This window comes from Oncorhynchus kisutch, linkage group LG11 (assembly GCF_002021735.2).
Source record: "Oncorhynchus kisutch isolate 150728-3 linkage group LG11, Okis_V2, whole genome shotgun sequence".
Lineage (NCBI taxonomy): Eukaryota > Metazoa > Chordata > Actinopteri > Salmoniformes > Salmonidae > Oncorhynchus > Oncorhynchus kisutch.
Window position 1 is genome coordinate 71,777,301 of NC_034184.2, and position 21,786 is coordinate 71,799,086.

The following is a 21,786-nucleotide window of genomic DNA, read 5'->3' on the forward strand; positions in this document are numbered from 1 at the left end:
AACATGTTTTTGAATACAACATTCCACCCATCCACCTGCTACAAATACACAGTGCAGCCCAGTACACCACATTTGTGTCACTGAACTCAAGTCACGCCATTGCCCATTTTTGAAATACTGTATACACCCTCTCCAAAGGGAGAGCTTATCATTTACCAAACACCTGGTCCTAGGGCCAAAGTCCCATATGGTATTACTTGAAGGAAATGTGATTGATCATTTTTGATAGGTCTATTTGGCTTAGGTGAGGTGATTCCAAGCATTTTAAAGCAATACATCTAGCCAAGCATGTAACTGTTTGACCTCCGTCAAGTAATTGGAAATAGTTCAATTACATTACAATTTTACGTTATAAAACAATTGAATAAATTGTTTTATTGTGTGCCATGATGAACATGATCCAGCTGTGATTATGATTTGATCACTAGGATTTAGATTCAATTTTCTCCTCTTTGTTGAGCTTAGTTCAGGGCCCTTTCTCCTTCTCCTTGAGCTGCTTCTGCTCTGTGTTGAGATTCCTATGTCGTCATGAGGAGCGTCCAGGAGAATGTTGTACTGCGGCACTGAGCAGTCACTCTTACCTATATCTGGAAACGAAAACAAAAGACAGACAGCATATGAAACGAGAGGGTTAATTAACACATATACAGTCGTGGCCAAAAGTTTTGAGAATGACACAAAAAATTAATTTCCACAAAGTTTGCTGCTTCAGTGTCTTTAGATATTTTTGTCAGATGTTACTATGGAATACTGAAGTATAATTACAAGAATTTCACAAGTGTCAAAGCCTTTTATTGACAATTACATGAAGTTGATGCAAAGAGTCAATATTTGCAGTGTTGACCCTTCTTTTTCAAGACCTCTGCAATCCGCCCTGGCATGCTGTCAATTAACTTCTGGGCCACATCCTGACTGATGGCAGCCCATTATTGCATAATCAATGCTTGGAGTTTGTCAGAATTTGTGGGGTTTTGTTTGTCCACCCGCCTCTTGAGGATTGACCACAAGTTCTCAATGGGATTAAGGTCTGGGGAGTTTCCTGGCCATAGACCCAAAATATCGATGTTTTGTTCCCCGAGCCACTTAGTTATCACTTTAGCCTTATGGCAAGGTGCTCCATCATGCTGGAAAAGGCATTGTTAGTCACCAAACTGTTCCTGGATGGTTGGGAGAAGTTGCTCTCGGAGGATGTGTTGGTACCATTTTTCATTCATGGCTGTGTTCTTAGGCAAAATTGTGAGTGAGCCCACTCCCTTGGCTGAGATGCAACCCCACACATAAAAGTCTCAGGATGATTTATTGTTGGCATGACACAGGACTGATGGTAGCGCTCACCTTGTCTTCTCCGGACAAGTTTTATTCCGGATGCCTCAAACAATCAGAAAGGGGATTCATCAGAGAAAATGACTTTAAAATGTGCAGTTTTGTCACAACACAATGCCACAGATGTTTCAAATATTGGGGGAGAGTGCAATTGGCATGCTGACTGAAGGAATGTCCACCAGAGCTGTAGCCAGAGAATTGAATATACATTTCCATAAGCTGTCTCCAATGTTGTTTTAGAGAATTTGGCAGCACGTCCAACCGGTCTCACAACCGCAGACCATGTGTATGGCTTCACGTGAGTGAGCGGTTTGCTGAACAGAGCGCCCCATGGTGGCGGTGGGGTTATGGTATTGGCAGGCATAAGCTACGGACAACGAACACAATTTAATTTTATCGATGGCAATTTGAATGCACAGAGATACCGTGAACGAGATTGAGGCCTATTGTCGTGCCACTCATCCACCGTTATCACCTCATGTTTCAGCATGATAATGCATAGCCCGTGTCGTAAGGATCTATACACAATTTCTGAAGCTGAAAATGCCCCAGCTCTTCCATGACCTGCATACTAAACCAGACATGTCACCCATTGAGCATGATTAGGATGTTCTGGATCAACGTGGACGATAGCGTGTTCCAGTTCCCGTCAATATCCAGCAACTTCACAAACCCATTGAAAAGTGTGATAACATTCCACAGGCCACAATCAACAGTCTGATCAACTCTATGTGAAGGAGATGTATTGCGCTGCATGAGGCAAATGGTGGTCACACCAAATACTGACAGATTTTCTATTATTCCCAGTCATGTGAAATCCATAGATTAGGGCCTAATTCATTGATTTCAATTGACTGATTTCCTATTATGAACTGTAACACAGTAAGATCTTTTAAATTGTTGAATGTTGTGTTTATATTTTTGTTCAGTATATAATGGCTTGGCTTCATATAAAAAACAAAGGATCTGATTGGAAACCTTGATTTGTAATGTTTGTAATATGTATTTCAAAAAGTCTTTCAAATTCAGCCTACATTAACTCAGACAGGAATGACATTATCACTCCCTCTACTGGCTGAATAGTGTGTAGTCTGAATCAACACGCTTCTCCCTATGGACTTTAATCCAACAGCCTGGCTCCAGCGTCACACACACACTCCCAATGACCTTTTGCCATGGTTGGCACAAGCTCAAACCGTGTGTGGCGTGTGATACCCATATTTTCTGCCTTAACTGTCTCGGAGTGGCTCCAAAGCAACAAGCGGCACTTGACAGCTTAATCATTCTTAACTGAAGGACTGCTATGCCAGCCTTGTGCAAAATGGCACTTTGTGCAAAACGGTGCTGCAGTAGATGGCAGCTATCTGACCAATTCTCCTATTTTGTGTTGTTTTTTTTCTTAACTTTGGTACATAATGTCCCCGACATCATCTCCTATGACACAAAATATTGACTTCAATGAGTCGGCAGCGCTGGAAATTCTGCTTAATTTGGACCAGGCCCTAATCCCTAGGTTTTGAAAGAAGAAGCGTCAGAGACGAAAGAGGCAGGTGAGCCGGCATCCTGACGAGACTACTGACGAGACTACATCAGCGAGCAAATAATCCGCCATTGCCTGCGGTTCTATAGGCGAACGTGCAATCACTGGAGAACAAACTGGAGAGACTATCCTATCAACAATAAATGTTTTATATGCATCTTGCTGGATTTACCTCATTTTTACCAGCATGTCACCTGTGCAACTAGAGTCAACAAAACTGTAGATGACTTTTGATCCATACACAGAAACGCATACAAGGCCCTCCCTCGCCATCCATATGGCAAATCAGACCACAACTCTATCCTCCTGCTTCCTTCTTACAAGCAAAAACACAAAGAGGAAGTACCAGTGACGTGCTCAATACGGAAGTAAGAAGCAGACGGTAAGCTACAGGACTGTTATGTTAGCTCAGACTGGAATATGTTCCAGGATTCATTAGATAACACAGAGTAGTTTACCACATCAGTCTCTGGCTTCATTAATAAGTGCATCGACGACGACACCCCCACAGTGAGCATAGGTACATACCCCAACCAGAAGCTATGGAAGCTATTACAGACAACATCCGTACTGAGCTAAAGACTAGAGCTGTTGCTTTCAAGAAGCGGGACACAAATCCGGACACTGACACGACCTCAGGCAAGCAATCAAACAAGCAAAGCGTCAATACAGGACTAAGTTTGAATTCTACTATGCCAGCTCTGACGCTCAATGAATGTGGCAGGGCTTGCAAACTATCACAGATTACAAAGGGAAACCCAGCCATGAGCTTCCCAGAGACATGAGCCTACCAAATGAGCCAAATGGTTTCTATTCCCGTTTCAAGGCAAGCACCAGCTGTTCCGGTCTACTGTGTGACCTCGCTCTCCGTAGCCGATGTAAGACGTGGTGTAGCCTAGTTCAAGGCGACATTTGCACCATTGTGCAACTATGTGGTGCCATTACGTTTCGAAAAGTCAATACCACAATCATACACACCAGATAAAAAGATTCAACGGTACGTTTTATTACTTTTTCAAACAGCAAAGTAAAAAATAAAACTGAAAAGTACAATATGTATTACCATTATACTGTCGTACTCAACCAGTTCTATCCATTTTCAATGGATAATCCCCTTATCGAGACCATCAACAATACACCACAACCTAATCCACAAGGGAAAGAAAATCTAAATGACGAAGAACATTATTTTACAGCATTGTATACACAGAAAAAAAAGATATCTTGCATGCCTCCAAGTAACTGGAGAAGTAAAGAGAAATGTTGGATATAGGCAGCTGCTGCTCCTTGAAAAGCATTGAACAACAAAGTCAAAGTCAGCATACCGTCACCTCACTTTCATTCTCTTCCACCCTCTAAAATAGTTAAGCACAGAGAAAATACGATTTAATAAATACAACTTTGAATCTATCTTTACAGCATCATTTCAAAATTAACATTTCAGGAATATAACAGACAAACTTTGATTCTAGAAAATGATCTCAACATCAACAAAATAAACACAAGGTGTGATATATCATGTTTTTGGTTTTGGAAACGCTCACATTCAGTTTTAACACGTTTTTGAACATTCTCCAGCTCTCTCTCAGCCAATGACGTGTGACTACTTGTGGGGGCGAAAGGCACCAATGACGTTAAAGACAGGACAGCGAGCACAGCCCGTTGTCAAAGGGACATCATAACTAGCAGGGGGGGGATTGGTATAGTTTTCAGAGAGCCTCTGTTACGTTCACAAAACCTTGTGCAAATAAAGCTAAAAACAACACTCCCTGAAGGAGGAGAGCAGACAGAATCATGATAAAGATGTAGAAGTACACTGGAACAAAAAATAAGCTTAAAAGACTGATATTCAAACCATTTGTGTGCTCATGGTTGAGACCATGATCCTGTCCAGAAACAATCCTTAGCCCCTAACTTCTATGCCAGTGGTTTTCAACCGGTGTGCCTTGAGGAACTTGAAACTTTTCCCTAATCTTATTATTTAAAAAAAATAAAAAATTAACACTCAAACATTTCAAGTCCGGTGCACTCAGGCTGTAACATTTGTATCATCTGAGGGTTGCGCATCGCAAGCAAAGTCATTTGAATCATTTAAAAAAAACTTTGCCTGTGACTGAGAACCACTAGCACAGGCAAGTCTGATTAAGCTTAGCTGTTCCACAGCCAAGTCTGATTAAGCTTAGCTGTTCCACAGCCTCTGCCATAGAAACATATGGGCAGCATAGCTTTATCGGTGGTTACATCTTTACAATGCAGAAAAAATCAAATCTCTAACCAAAACGCCTCAAAACTAATGACCTATTTCCAAAGAGCTACATTTTTGTAAATTTCTAGCACGGAGTCACGAGGCACTCTTGGATACACACAAATGAACCCTATTTATCTATAAGAAAAGCATTTGTCACAGAAAATAGCAGTTTGGGTGAAATGGGGGTCATTTCCACTAAAATCGATTAATAGGGACATTTTAGGTGAGCCACAGAATTTGTCTCACCTCAAGGTACGCCCCGGTTCAGAAAAGTTTGAGAACCACTGCTCTAGGTAGACACTTGGTGTAGACAGGACAACATGGTGGTAGCTCCGCCTTTCTCTCTGATAGGCTAGGTGGAATATTAGCCACATTGCTCACACCCATCCACTCCTTTCAAGTCTACACAAGTGCCTAGAGGATAGGGACTACGGGTTGTTTCTGAATTGGACCCACAGGACAGGTGATGCTGGAAGATCCAGAGGTAAAAGGACGGGGATGTTATAGTGCACAATCTGGAGAAAAGGGAGGCACAACCCAGTTATAGTAAAGTGATCCCTGGTTGGTCAGCCTGAGAAAGTCACCCATGTGACCATCTCCACAATCACAGAAAATTACCCATTAGGGCCCTGGTAAGCCGGAGTGTCACACTTCTACTAAACCATCCATCCCAACAATTAGATCCAGCCTCTTTCTCAGCTCGCTCCTCTTCCTGAGTCAACTTCCTCTCACAGCAGCGTCATGGCAGGTCAGTCACGTACGGCTTGTAGCGACGGCCATGGATGTCACTCTGCCTCTCCTTCCTCAGCATCCTTGGGTCCAGCTTCAGTCTCTACCTTCACTACTGCCTCAGACTCTGCCACGGCCTCAGCATTCCCCACCTCAGCCTCTGTCTCGGTTTCAGCCTTAATCTCCACCACCACCTCTGCTTCATTCTCTGTCATCCCCACCTCAGCCTCGGTTTCAGCCTTAACCCCCACCAACTCTACCATCACCACCCCAGCTTCAGACTTAACCTCTACTTCCTCTGCCTTGGTTTCAGCCTTAACCTCCACCTCAGCCTCCATCTCTGCCTCAGTTTCACCCTTAACCTCCACTACCTCAGTCTTGATTTCTACTTCCACCACCACCTCAGTCTCAGTCTTACCTTCCACCTCTGCTTCATCTTCCACCACCACCTCTACCTCAGCTTCCACTAGAGCTTCTACCTCAGTTGCTGGTTCAGCCACCACTACCTCGGTCTCTACCAATGTTTCTGGTGGTTCCTCAGTCTCTGGTTCTGCCTCTACTAACATCTCTAGTGGTGCCTCTGCTTCGGCCTCTTCCTGTAGTTCTGTATCTGCTGCTACCTCTGGTTCTGCCTCTACTAACATCTCTAGTGGTGCCTCTGCTTCGGCCTCTTCCTGTAGTTCTGTATCTGCTGTTACCTCTACCTCTGGTTCTGCCTCTACTAACATCTCTAGTGGTGCCTCTGCTTCGGCCTCTTCCTGTGGTTCTGTATCTGCTGTTACCTCTACCTCTGGTTCTGCCTCTACTAACATCTCTAGTGGTGCCTCTGCTTCGGCCTCTTCCTGTAGTTCTGTATCTGCTGCTACCTCTACCTCTGGTTCTGCCTCTACTAATGTTGCTGGTGGTGCCTCTGCTTCTACTTCTGGTTGTGGTTGGCTGTTCTTCCTGTAGATACCTGGAGAGAGAGAGTGAGCGAGAATGATTGGGGTAGCATGGAAGTGTCTTAGAGGCTCTTGTCAATGCTTATGCAGATGCATTCAGAGATGTGTGCATGACCAGTTAGCAGTGGAAATCTATTTTCTTTGCTCTCATTAAGTGTAGTTAGCTGCATACCCATGCTAAATTAAAACATGGATGTTCCCTGAGTAATGCAATTAGATAAGATAAATCTCAATTAAGCAGGAGGCTAAATCTATTTGCCGTAATTGGTGGGGAGCTCTCATCATGTCTACCCAAATCAAAATCTTAGTGTTTAGAATTTTGCTGCAGCTCAGGAAAGACCTACTGTTGGAGGCATCCCTGTGTGTACCTCTTTAAAATGTCTCATGCAATCTTCTTAGCTCAGAGATGTGAGGTTTTGCCTTGCTGTTGAATACCATGTACACACACATTATACTTAAGCAATTAGGCCTGAGGGGGTGTTATATTGCCAATATACCACGGTTAAGGGCTGTTCTTATGCACGGTGCAATGTGGAGTGCCTGGATACAGCCTTTAGATGTGGTATTATGGCCATATACCACAAACACCAATGGTGCCTTATTTCTATTATGAACTAATGTAATTAGAGCCGTAAAAATACATGTTTTGTCATACCTGTGGTATATGGTCTGTTATACCATGGCATATTGAATACTTGTTTCTGTTTGCCTTGAACGGCATTCTAGAGTGTGAATCATCTCCCTATAACGCACAGTGTATTATACACGGTAGAATTCAATGGCCATAGTTAGTTCTTACATGATCTACGCTTGAGCTTCTTTTGAAAGCAAGTCAAATTGAAAACATGAGTGGCTTTGTTGAATTGTATTTTCATAATGGCAAGCTAGGACAGATGGTTTGGTTAGCTAAACTAGCAAGTCTGTCTGTTTGCTTGTTACCTATAGCTATCTAGTAAACTTCCAAGCTACTACTTCAGTGGATGTTGAAAACGTTTTTGGCAAATTAACACCTTTCTAGCGGCAAATGTGTTCAATTTTAGCCATGGTATAAAAGGGATAAACAACTTGGCGCTCTATACATTCTCTCAAATATAATTCAAATCCGTGGTGGGTCAGTTCCACTCCGCTAGCTCGTCGTGGAACACACCTATGTCATTCATATTTTTTTCCCATAGAACGCATATCCCCTCGTTGATTATCCCTTACATATACCACGGCTGGCAGCCAATCAGCATTCTGGGCTCGAACCACCCAGTTTACAGTTCAACATTAAACCCAACACACTGGGCGTGTTAATATTAACCACACTTCCCCAAGCAGATCATTAATATGCAGTGTTCGACATCTAGATACAGAGCGGCAGCAGTCAAAACAACACCTGCACAACTCCGTCATCTCTGACAGGCTGAAAACAGGGGGTTGTGTGTATTAGGGGATGCAACAGAACATTTGTGTCATGTTTTGCAATAGAAAATGTGCATTTCTTATTAAACAAGTCCAGGTGTTGTGGCTTTTCTGACAAAGTTTGCTCAGAAAAGCTCTGTGGGCAGACTTCAAATACAGATCTTAATAGGAGAAGTATGTAGAGAGAGAATTCTGCTTTGTGTTAGATTCTAGACCTCAGAAACATAGGTTACTTCTTGCCATTTGAGATGAATCACAATGTTTACTGATACAGCTCTCCAAATAATACCAAGGACCAAATAAAACTAGCTTAAATATTAACATGAACATAACGATGAGACACCAGCTAAACAAACTCAAGGTGTAGAGTCTGGGTAAAGGCAGAAATGTTTTGACAATCTGATTAAGTGTGCCAGGCAAGTTAAAGAAAATGACTATTTGAACCCATGTCCGGATGGTTGTAGCAGGGGGGAATGTGTTGACATGTAGAGATGAGTCTCTCTGATGGATAGAGGCTGGGGCTGGAGGGAAAGAGGGATGGAGGAGAGCAGGAAAAGAGGGATGGAGGAAATGAGAGAAAGAGGGATGAGGAGAGGGAAAGAGGGATGAGGAGAGGGAAAGAGGGATGAGGAGAGGGAAAGAGGGATGAGGAGAGGAGGGAATGAGAGATGAGGGGGGGGGGGGGGGGGGGGGGGGAAGTAGCAGAAAAGCGATCCATCAGGGAGGAGAAGTAGTAGAAAAGCGATCCATCAGGGAAGAGACAGAAAGAGAGGAGAGGGTGGGGCATGGAGAGATAAATGGTAGGGCCTGCTACTCGGCCATCACTCAGCCTTCATGACACTGGCACGAAAACACACACACTAAAGGAACATTCTCACTCAGGCTAGAACACATTTGTACACAGCACAAAAACAGACACACGCTTAACCACAAGCTTGATTATGTGTGAGCAAGCAAACCCTATGTATTCCATATAGCATGGTCCCCCTCATCAGTACCTTCCCCAGCATGTTCCAATACGCCAGAGAGAAACCACAGTCACATTCCACAGCCTACCGCCTCAGACAACCCAGACTAGACCTGGGTTAAGAACATGAGTCAAATACTAACACATTTGAGGTGCACTTGATATGGAATAGTTGAGACTATTCGAAAGGTTCCATTGTACCAGGTAAACCAAATCAAGTGCAGCTCAAGTACCTGAAAGCATTCAGAACACAGCATGTATATGACCCAGGGCCAAATCAGACTAGCCCGAGCCACACCGTGCCATGCCATATCATACCGGTTTACAGAGGCCTTCCTTTAGTCTATTGTTGGGGGTGGAGACAGGACAGGGTGTTTTTTTTTATTTGATTTCTATTAGGAGGAACGCTGGGCGTTTATACCTGCAGGGGCGAGGACCAGGGCCTGCAGGATGTCCGACAGGGACACAATGCCCACGATCCGGGCATTCTCATCCACCACAACCAGCCTGTGGACCTGGGGACCAGAAGAGCATGAATATTATAGGAGGAGAGAATCAAGGTTAGCAGAGAAAAGAGGAGAGGGTGCTATATTATATCTGAGACTGTGACAGCGCTATATTAAATCTGAGACTGACAGGAGAGGGTGCTATATTATATCTGAGACTGACAGTGCTATATTATATCTGAGACTGACAGTGCTATATTATATCTGAGACTGACAGTGCTATATTATATCTGAGACTGACAGTGCTATATTATATCTGAGACTGACAGTGCTATATTATATCTGAGACTGACAGTGCTATATTATATCTGAGACTGACAGTGCTATATTATATCTGAGACTGACAGTGCTATATTATATCTGAGACTGACAGTGCTATATTATATCTGAGACTGACAGTGCTATATTATATCTGAGACTGACAGTGCTATATTATATCTGAGACTGACAGGAGAGGGTGCTATATTATATCTGAGACTGACAGGAGAGGGTGCTATATTATATCTGAGACTGACAGGAGAGGGTGCTATATTATATCTGTGACTGACAGGAGACGGTGCTATATTATATCTGAGACTGTGACAGGAGAGGGTGCTATATTATATCTGAGACTGACAGTGCTATATTATATCTGAGACTGACAGTGCTATATTATATCTGAGACTGACAGGAGAGGGTGCTATATTATATCTGAGACTGACAGGAGAGGGTGCTGTATTATATGTGAGACTGACAGGAGAGGGTGCTGTATTATATCTGAGACTGACAGGAGACGGTGCTATATTATATCTGAGACTGACAGGAGACGGTGCTACATTATATCTGAGACTGACAGGAGACGGTGCTATATTATATCTGAGACTGACAGGAGACGGTGCTATATTATATCTGAGACTGACAGGAGACGGTGCTATATTATATCTGAGACTGACGGTGCTATATTATATCTGAGACTGACAGCAGACGGTGCTATATTATATCTGAGACTGACAGGAGAGGGTGCTATATTATTTCTGAGACTGTGACAGGAGACGGTGCTATATTATATCTGAGACTGTGACAGGAGACGGTGCTATATTATATCTGAGACTGTGACAGGAGACGGTGCTATATTATATTAAATTTTATCAGCATATCGATTGCGCAACCAGGGGTGGAAAGACCCTGGATCATTGTTACTCTAACTTCTGCGACGCATATAAGGCCCTGCCCCGCCCCCCTTTCGGAAAAGCTGACCACGACTCCATTTTGTTGATCCCTGCCTACAGACAGAAACTAAAACAAGAAGCTCCCACGCTGAGGTCTGTCCAACGCTGGTCCGACCAAGCTGAGTCCACACTCCAAGACTGCTTCCATCACGTGGACTGGGAGATGTTTCGTATTGCGTCAGCCAACAACATTGACGAATACGCTGATTCGGTGTGCGAGTTCATTAGAAAGTGCGTTGAAGATGTCGTTCCCATAGCAACGATTAAAACATTCCCCAACCAGAAACCGTGGATTGATGGCAGCATTCGTGTGGAACTGAAGGCGCGAACCACTGCTTTTAATCAGGGCAAGGTGTCTGGTAACATGACTGAATACAAACAGCGCAGCTATTGCCTCCGCAAGGCTATCAAACAAGCTAAGCGCCAGTACAGAGACAAAGTAGAATCTCAATTCAACGGCTCAGACACAAGAGGCATGTGGCAGGGTCTACAGTCAATCACGGACTACAGGAAGAAACCCAGCCCAGTCACGGACCAGGATGTCTTGCTCCCAGGCAGACTAAACAACTTTTTTGCCCGCTTTGAGGACAATACAGTGCCACTGACACGGCCTGCAACGAAAACATGCGGTCTCTCCTTCACTGCAGCCGAAGTGAGTAAGACATTTAAACGTGTTAACCCTCGCAAGGCTGCAGGCCCAGACGGCATCCCCAGCCGCGCCCTCAGAGCATGCGCAGACCAGCTGGCCGGTGTGTTTACGGACATATTCAACCAATCCCTATACCAGTCTGCTGTTCCCACATGCTTCAAGAGGGCCACCATTGTTCCTGTTCCCAAGAAAGCTAAGGTAACTGAGCTAAACGACTACCGCCCCGTAGCACTCACATCCGTCATCATGAAGTGCTTTGAGAGACTAGTCAAGGACCATATCACCTCCACCCTACCTGACACCCTTGACCCACTCCAATTTGCTTACCGCCCAAATAGGTCCACAGACGATGCAATCTCAACCACACTGCGCACTGCCCTAACCCATCTGGACAAGAGGAATACCTATGTGAGAATGCTGTTCATCGACTACAGCTCGGCATTCAACACCATAGTACCCTCCAAGCTCGTCATCAAGCTCGAGACCCTGGGTCTCGACCCCGCCCTGTGCAACTGGGTACTGAACTTCCTGACGGGCCACCCCCAGGTGGTGAGGGTAGGCAACAACATCTCCTCCCCGCTGATCCTCAACACTGGGGCCCCACAAGGGTGCGTTCTGAGCCCTCTCCTGTACTCCGTGTTCACCGACGACTGCGTGGCCACGCACGCCTCCAACTCAATCATCAAGTTTGCGGACGACACAACAGTGGTAGGCTTGATTACCAACAACGACGAGACGGCCTACAGGGAGGAGGTGAGGGCCCTCGGAGTGTGGTGTCAGGAAAATAACCTCACACTCAACGTCAACAAAACTAAGGAGATGATTGTGGACTTCAGGAAACAGCAGAGGGAACACCTCCCCATCCACATCGATGGAACAGTAGTGGAGAGGGTAGCAAGTTTTAAGTTCCTCGGCATACACATCACAGACAAACTGAATTGGTCCACTCACACAGACAGCATCGTGAGGAAGGCGCAGCAGCGCCTCTTCAACCTCAGGAGGCTGAAGAAATTCGGCTTGTCACCAAAAGCACTCACAAACTTCTACAGATGCACAATCGAGAGCATCCTGGCGGGCTGTATCACCGCCTGGTATGGCAACTGCACCGCCCTCAACCGTAAGGCTCTCCAGAGGGTAGTGAGGTCTGCACAACGCATCACCGGGGGCAAACTACCTGCCCTCCAGGACACCTACACCACCCGATGCTACAGGAAGGCCATAAAGATCATCAAGGGCATCAACCACCCGAGCCACTGCCTGTTCACCCCGCTGTCATCCAGAAGGCGAGGTCAGTACAGGTGCATCAAAGCTGGGACCGAGAGACTGAAAAACAGCTTCTATCTCAAGGCCATCAGACTGTTAAACAGCCACCACTAACATTGAGTGGCTACTGCCAACACACTGTCAATGCCACTGACTCTACTCCAGCCACTTTAATCATGGGAATTGATGGGAAATGATGTAAATATATCACTAGCCACTTTAAACAATGCTACCTTATATAATGTTACTTACCCTACATTATTCATCTCATATGCATACGTAGATACTGTACTCTATATCATCGACTGCATCCTTATGTAATACATGTATCACTAGCCACTTTAACTATGCCACTTGGTTTACATACTCATCTCATATGTATATACTGTACTCGATATCATCTACTGTATCTTGCCTATGCTGCTCTGTACCATCACTCATTCATATATCTTTATGTACATATTCTTTATCCCCTTACACTGTGTATAAGACAGTAGTTTTTTTTGGAATTGTTAGTTAGATCACTTGTTCGTTATTACTGCATTGTCGGAACTAGAAGCACAAGCATTTCGCTACACTCGCATTAACATCTGCTAACCATGTGTATGTGACAAATAAATTTGATTTGATTTGATTTATCTGAGACTGACAGGAGAGGGTGCTATATTATATCTGAGACTGATAGGAGAGGGTGCTGTATTATATCTGAGACTGACAGGAGAGGGTGCTATATTATATCTGAGACTGTGAAAGGAGACGGTGCTATATTATATCTGAGACTGTGACAGGAGACGGTGCTGTATTATATCTGAGACTGATAGGAGAGGGTGCTATATTATATCTGAGACTGTGACAGGAGAGGGTGCAATATTATATCTGAGACTGACAGGAGAGGGTGCTGTATTATATCTGAGACTGTGACAGGAGACGGTGCTATATTATATCTGCGACTGACAGTGCTATATTATATCTGCGACTGACAGTGCTATATTATATCTGCGACTGACAGTGCTATATTATATCTGCGACTGACAGTGCTATATTATATCTGCGACTGACAGTGCTATATTATATCTGCGACTGACAGTGCTATATTATATCTGAGACTGACAGTGCTATATTATATCTGAGACTGACAGTGCTATATTATATCTGAGACTGACAGTGCTATATTATATCTGAGACTGACAGTGCTATATTATATCTGAGACTGACAGTGCTATATTATATCTGAGACTGACAGTGCTATATTATATCTGAGACTGACAGTGCTATATTATAACTGAGACTGACAGTGCTATATTATATCTGAGACTGACAGTGCTATATTATATCTGAGACTGACAGTGCTATATTATATCTGAGACTGACAGGAGACGGTGCTATAATATATCTGAGACTGAGCTATATTATATCTGATACTGACAGGAGAGGGTGCTGTATTATATCTGAGACTGATAGGAGAGGGTGCTATATTATATCTGAGACTGATAGGAGAGGGTGCTGTATTATATCTGAGACTGACAGTGCTATATTATATCTGAGACTGACAGTGCTATATTATATCTGAGACTGACAGTGCTATATTATATCTGAGACTGACAGTGCTATATTATATCTGAGACTGACAGTGCTATATTATATCTGAGACTGACAGGAGACAGTGCTATATCATATCTGAGACTGACAGTGCTATATTATATCTGAGACTGACAGGAGAGGGTGCTATATTATATCTGAGACTGACAGGAGAGGGTGCTATATTATATCTGAGACTGTGACAGGAGAGGATGCTATATTATATCTGAGACTAACAGGAGACGGTGCTATATTATATCTGAGACTGATAGGAGACGGTGCTATATTATATCTGAGACTATGACAGGAGAGGGTGCTGTATTATATCTGAGACTGTGCTATATTATATCTGAGACTGAAAGGAGACGGTGCTGTATTATATCTGAGACCGTGACAGGAGACGGTGCTGTATTATATCTGAGACTGACAGGAGAGGGTGCTGTATTATATCTGAGACTGTGACAGGAGACGGTGCTGTATTATATCTGAGACTGTGACAGGAGACGGTGCTATATTATATCTGAGACTGACAGTGCTATATTATATCTGAGACTGACAGTGCTATATTATATCTGAGACTGACAGTGCTATATTATATCTGAGACTGACAGTGCTATATTATATCTGAGACTGACAGTGCTATATTATATCTGAGACTGACAGTGCTATATTATATCTGAGACTGACAGTGCTATATTATATCTGAGACTGACAGTGCTATATTATATCTGAGACTGACGGTGCTATATTATATCTGAGACTGACAGTGCTATATTATATCTGAGACTGACAGGAGACGGTGCTATAATATATCTGAGACTGAGCTATATTATATCTGAGACTGACAGTGCTATATTATATCTGAGACTGACAGTGCTATATTATATCTGAGACTGACAAGAGAGGGTGCTATATTAAATCTGAGACTGACAAGAGAGGGTGCTATATTATATCTGAGACTGACAGGAGAGGGTGCTATATTATATCTGAGACTGACAGGAGAGGGTGCTATATTATATCTGAGACTGACAGGAGAGGGTGCTATATTATATCTGAGACTGACAGCAGACGGTGCTATATTATATCTGAGACTGACAGGAGACGGTGCTATATTATATCTGAGACTGACAGGAGAGGGTGCTATATTATATCTGAGACTGACAGGAGAGGGTGCTATATTATATCTGAGACTGACAGTGCTATATTATATCTGAGACTGACAGGAGAGGGTGCTATATTATATCTGAGACTGACAGGAGAGGATGATATATTATATCTGAGACTGTGACAGGAGAGGATGCTATATTATATCTGAGACTAACAGGAGACGGTGCTATATTATATCTGAGACTGACAGCAGACGGTGCTATATTATATCTGAGACTGAAAGGAGACGGTGCTGTATTATATCTGAGACTGTGACAGGAGACGGTGCTGTATTATATCTGAGACTGACAGGAGAGGGTGCTGTATTATATCTGAGACTGTGACAGGAGACGTTGCTGTATTATATCTGAGACTGTGACAGGAGACGGTGCTATATTATATCTGAGACTGACAGTGCTATATTATATCTGAGACTGACAGTGCTATATTATATCTGAGACTGACAGTGCTATATTATATCTGAGACTGAGAGTGCTATATTATATCTGAGACTGAGAGTGCTATATTATATCTGAGACTGACAGTGCTATATTATATCTGAGACTGACAGTGCTATATTATATCTGAGACTGACAGTGCTATATTATATCTGAGACTGACAGGAGACGGTGCTATAATATATCTGAGACTGAGCTATATTATATCTGAGACTGACAGTGCTATATTATATCTGAGACTGACAGGAGAGGGTGCTATATTATATCTGAGACTGACAGGAGACGGTGCTATATTATATCTGAGACTGACAGTGCTATATTATATCTGAGACTGACAAGAGAGGGTGCTATATTAAATCTGAGACTGACAAGAGAGGGTGCTATATTATATCTGAGACTGACAGGAGAGGGTGCTATATTATATCTGAGACTTGACAGGAGAGGGTGCTATATTATATCTGAGACTGACAGCAGACGGTGCTATATTATATCTGAGACTGACAGGAGAGGGTGCTATATTATATCAGAGACTGACAGGAGAGGGTGCTATATTATATCAGAGACTGACAGGAGAGGGTGCTATATTATATCAGAGACTGACAGGAGAGGGTGCTATATTATATCTGAGACTGACAGGAGAGGGTGCTATATTATGAGACTGACAGGAGAGGGTGCTATATTATATCTGAGACTGACAGGAGAGGGTGCTATATTATATCTGAGACTGACAGGAGAGGGTGCTATATTATATCTGTGACTGACAGGAGAGGGTGCTATATTATATCTGAGACTGACAGTGCTATATTATATCTGAGACTGACAGTGCTATATTATATCTGAGACTGACAGGAGAGGGTGCTATATTATATCTGAGACTGTGACAGGAGACGGTGCGATATTATATCTGAGACTGTGACAGGAGAGGGTTTTGAAGGTCTGGTGTGTGTGCGCGTGTGTGTGTGTGTGAGACAGTCACCTCTGCTTTGACTATCCTGTCCACGATGGTCTCCAGTGTCTCGAGCCGGTTGCACTTCATGACGCCCTCAAAGTACTGTGAGCGATGCCTCAGAGCCTGGGTCACCGTGATGTCCAGGTTGTTGTAGGTCTTCTCAGCAGCAAGGTTCTACACACAGTAAAGACAAACAACTACTCAGTCCATCTCTGAACATTCACTTATGATAAGAAATATTCATCAACATTGAATTAGTCAACTTTTTAAACAGGTGTTTGATGAAGTATTTGCTTAAATGTTTAGGAAAGGGATACATTTAAAAAAAATGTATTTAAGAAAGAAAAAGGTTACTTACAATGACATCAAACTTGGAATAGATATCCACTACCTTTCCTGAAAAGTGGAAAAATCAAAGAGATTCACAATCCGGCTAAAACAATACAACCGACACGTACGGCACTTACACAAATGACTGATTGGCTGAAAGAAATTGATAATAGTCAATAGTCAGCTTGTGGAAACTTTCGTTAGACTTCAATGCAGCTTATGACATTATCGATCATCATCATTATCGAAAAACTTGTATTATTGCTTTTTATCCCCTGCTACATCGTGGATGGAGAGTTACCTGTCGAACAGAACACAGAGGGTGTTCCTTAACGGAGGCCTCTCCAACATAATCCAGGTAGAGTCTGGCATTCCCGATGGCAGTTGTCTAGGCCCCTTTTTTCAATCTTTACTAATGACCTGGCACTGAGTAAAGCCTTTGTGTCTATGTATGCTGATGACTCAACATCATGACTCAACAGCATACTCAATACCCCAGCAAGTGAAATCCCCCAAACACTTAGAGCTGCAGTCCGTTTCAGAATGGGTGGCTAGTAATAAACTAGTACTAAATATTTCAAAAACTAAAAAGCACTGTATTTGGGAAAAACCATGGGAAAATTGAGCAAGTGGAGGAGACTAAACTGCTTGGAGTAACCCTGGATGTAAACTGTAACTCTAGTTTTGTCGCACCTGGACTACTGCCCAGTCATGTGGTCAAGTGCCACAAAGAGGGACATAGGTGAATTACACTTTGCACTGAACAGAGCAGCACAGCTGGCCCTTAAATGTACATGGAGAGCTAACATCAGTGGCACTCATTTCAATCTCTCCTGGTTCAAATTAGAGGAGAGATTGAATGCATCACTATATGTCTTTGAGAGGTATTGACATGTTGAAAGCACCGAACAGTCTGTTCAAATGACTAGCACACAGCTTAGAGACCCATGCCTACCCCACAAGACATTCCACCGGGGGTCTCTTCAGTCCCCAAGTCCAGAACACACTCCAGGAAACACAGTACTACATAGAGCCATGACTACATGGAACTCCTATTCCACATCAAGTAACTCATGCAAGCAGTAAAATCTGATCAAAACTAAACCTTATGGAACAACCCGGACTGTGAAGAGACACACACACACACACTCCACACAAACGCACATTGTAATATTGTTGTATGGTGGTATTATAAATGTTGTATTGTCGATATGTAGTGGTGTAATAATGTTATATGATGTACTGTTTTATATGTAATCTAAGTGCCTTAATGTGTTTGGAGGAAGAGTAGCTGCTGTCTTGGCAGGGGTTCTCTAATAAATACAAAATACACCACCACATGTCTGCTCAGCCTGAAGCACACACACACCTGACTCGTCCACCACTGGCAGTGCGGACACCCTCCGGTCCACAAAGATGTTGAGGGCCTTGATGATGGGTGTGTTGGGGTGGATGAAGGCGATGTTGTGGTAGGTCCCGATGGTTAGTTCCTCCAAAGTCTGCTTCATAAAGGCAGGCTTGGGCATCTCGCACACCTGCCACATATTCATAAGGGAGAAAACATTTGGAAATTCTTATTAACATTGACTGAAACCAGGCAGAACTACCAATGAGAAACACTTTTAGAAATGTTGTAAAAGGTTTTTTGTTGCGTGACCTAATACACATGAGATAGGAGAGATGGGACAAAGCACTTTAGGACTAAACTGGTTTCACCTCCATTTGACTGTCTAATGCAGTGTCAGCAGTCTTTCCATCAGTCTACCGGTCCCATTTTTTATATTGTCCATGTCTGTCTGACCTTCTTGCATGCCCTGCTCATATTACCATGAATGTCTGCCGGTCTATTTTTCAGTCCGTCTGTCTCATTCTCTATGTCTGTCTGTCAGTCTTGTATTCTTTCTGTCTATACCTGTGTGTGCAATCACCTGGACTATCAGTTCCTTAGTGCGGCAGGTAGCCTAGCAATTAAGAGCGTTAGGTCAGTAACCAAAAGGTCACTGGTTCGAATCCCCGAGCCGGCAAGGTAGGAAAAGAAATCTGCCATTCTGCCCTTGAGCAAGGCAATTAAACCCCAAACACGGCACACACATTTCAGTTGAAGGCATTCAGTTGTGCAACTGACTAGGTATCCCCTTTCTCCTAACCCGCGACAGACGGATGTCCTTCTGTCAAGTAGGTTCATATTTCCTAACGTCTTTCCTGTGGTCTACTTTATTATGCAGAGATACATTTCACACTCCCTTCTACAGGTCAGACACCTTCGCCTAGACAAGACTGCTTCTCTAGCCAGCAGCCTGCTACAGTACTACCTTAACGCAACCAATTCATTCATTTATTTATTAAACAACATTTCATTAATTAACTCTCAAACGGATTGAATGAATATAAAATCATTTCCTGAATTAGTGGATTTGAAACTGGTAACTGCGTTATATAGTCACAACACATCGTTAGACTTGAGGTCATCCAGGCAAAATCAGATGTTTTAGTTTTATTGAACCTTTATTTAAATAGGCAAGTCAGTCAGATTGCGTGTCAAACTCATTCCATGGAGGACCTAGTGTCTGCGGGTCTTCCTTCCTCCCTTGAACCTGACTGATGAATTAAGGTCAGTAATTAGTAAGGAACTCCCCTCACCTGGTCGTCTAGGTCTTAATTGAAAGGAAAAACCAGCAGACACTAGGCCCTCCACGGAATGAGTTCGACTCCCCTGGATTAAACTAATCCTCTACTGAATCAGATAAGACCAGCCTCTCTAGACTCCATCCTTTCATCATCCTACCTTTGTAGGTGTCCTTAATTTCCTTCCCTCATCCCATTTTTCTGAGTGTATGTTACCTTCAATTCTACAGAGATCCAACAAGGGGCAGCATACTCTTAAATTGCCACCCACTGTGTGTTATTCCTATAAGAGAGCCCATGCTTCACACATCCAGTTTGACTTACGAAGAGCTGGAGGAACTTGAGGATCCTCTTGTGCGTGAGGATATAAAGCGCGTTGCCGCTGACTGGGTCGATGACGGGCAGCCGGTGGATCTTGTTCTTGATGAGCGAGTACACCGCGTCGAATATGCTGGGAGAGAGAGATCAATAGAAGATTGGGTTAAAATAACACAGACAACCTGTCTTTGCCAATAAAGCACTCGAGACCGAGGGTGTTGATACATTGACTCTCTCTCCATCAATCGTCTCCATCTTTAAAACAGCACGTCGTGGTCGAGTCTCCAGAAAAACAGGTTCACAGTCCAGGCTACCTTTTTAAGTACTGCATTGGCTAGGAGGCTTTCGTAAAACCTGTTTCAGAACATTCTGCTTGGAGAGAAATGCTACAGTATCTAACGGAGGCGCCATAAAACACTAAGTGGACCTTATTCAGCGAAAAGCTCAAGCAAATTGACCAGATGACGTGCAAACACAAAGTATCCATGCATGTTAAACCATGAACCACACAGGAAGTCATCAGAAACAAGGGGCTAACTAGGAAGGTAAACAGATCTGCTCTCTATCCCAGTCGTTCTCCTTCAGACTCAAACCAAATAGTCTATCAGAAAGCAAAACCACGAAGACAACGGAATCAGTCATCTAGCAATTCAATGATACTGATGTTCTCCCAAAAGGAGGCAGAAACCAAACCAGAGGCATGTTAACCTGGGATGATGCCATAGTCGAGTGCCCTAGGTGGTATTTTAAGCAGAGGTTCTTTTTTTAGAGTCTGGCCCATACGGCTTTTCACGGGATGGACCTTGAATTATTCAGTGTGAAGAAAATAAACAATGGGAAAGGCTGTCGCAGAGCAGGGAAAAAAGGACATAAATATGAGGGGAAAGTACCAGAACTTTCCCCAGAAATCTAGGGAACGTACGGCATACTTGAAACTCCACCTGGGAGAGCTTATTGACAATAAATGACTCTACCTATAAATTCCAGGCTAATTTGCAGTGTTTATGACCATAGAAATACACTTCAAATTATGTTTATGACTATGATGTAGAAAAAAACGAGTAGACAAATCAGATTTCTCAATCAACTTTGAGTTGAATATGGACCGTTAGTATAATGGAGTCCCTCAGTGTAATGATGAGCCAAGTAAAGTTAATCATGAACAGATCATTACTATCCTGTTCATGGATCTGCAGGTTCATTTCCCCATCATACATGTTGTGTTTTATTTGAACTTCCTATATAAAATAAAGACACATATGAAATGCAGGTGACATGTATAAGAAATGTGGAACAGGCTCACCTTGCATCAGGTGATATGTTCACTAATGGCTTAAAGGTTTCTTGTAGGTAGAGCTCTACAGGACAGAAAAATAACAAAAAGCACCAACAAACTATCAAATTCATTTCTTTATAATCTGTTGACCAACTGATAAAAAGGGTTGTTTTGAAACTGGAAATCTGATGGAAAGTTGCCATACCTCTCCATGTTTCAATCTGATGTTCCTCCAGCTCGTAGATTTGTACCTATAAGACAGAACGTTCAACAATTAGTGATATTTAACATGCTTTCCATGACTTGAACATAGCACACAGCATTACAT

At 43.1% G+C, this 21,786-nt stretch overlaps 1 protein-coding gene across 4 annotated transcripts in view; it reads right to left on the reverse strand.

Annotated features, from left to right (window-relative positions):
- Positions 1–3,847: 3,847 nt before the first annotated feature.
- LOC109899299 (5'-AMP-activated protein kinase subunit gamma-2) overlaps positions 3,848–21,786 on the reverse strand; it is a 104,430-nt gene continuing 86,491 nt past the window's right edge. For all 4 annotated transcript variants that reach the window (XM_031836260.1, XM_031836259.1, XM_031836261.1 and 1 more), the window contains 8 exons: positions 21,664–21,709; positions 21,486–21,540; positions 20,189–20,315; positions 18,609–18,774; positions 17,268–17,305; positions 16,937–17,083; positions 9,574–9,667; positions 3,848–6,795 (listed from right to left, as the gene is read on the reverse strand). In XM_031836260.1, coding sequence (XP_031692120.1) covers positions 5,897–6,795; positions 9,574–9,667; positions 16,937–17,083; positions 17,268–17,305; positions 18,609–18,774; positions 20,189–20,315; positions 21,486–21,540; positions 21,664–21,709 — 1,572 coding nt within the window. In that variant the 3' untranslated portion in view covers positions 3,848–5,896. The remainder of the gene's footprint in view (positions 6,796–9,573; positions 9,668–16,936; positions 17,084–17,267; positions 17,306–18,608; positions 18,775–20,188; positions 20,316–21,485; positions 21,541–21,663; positions 21,710–21,786) is intronic.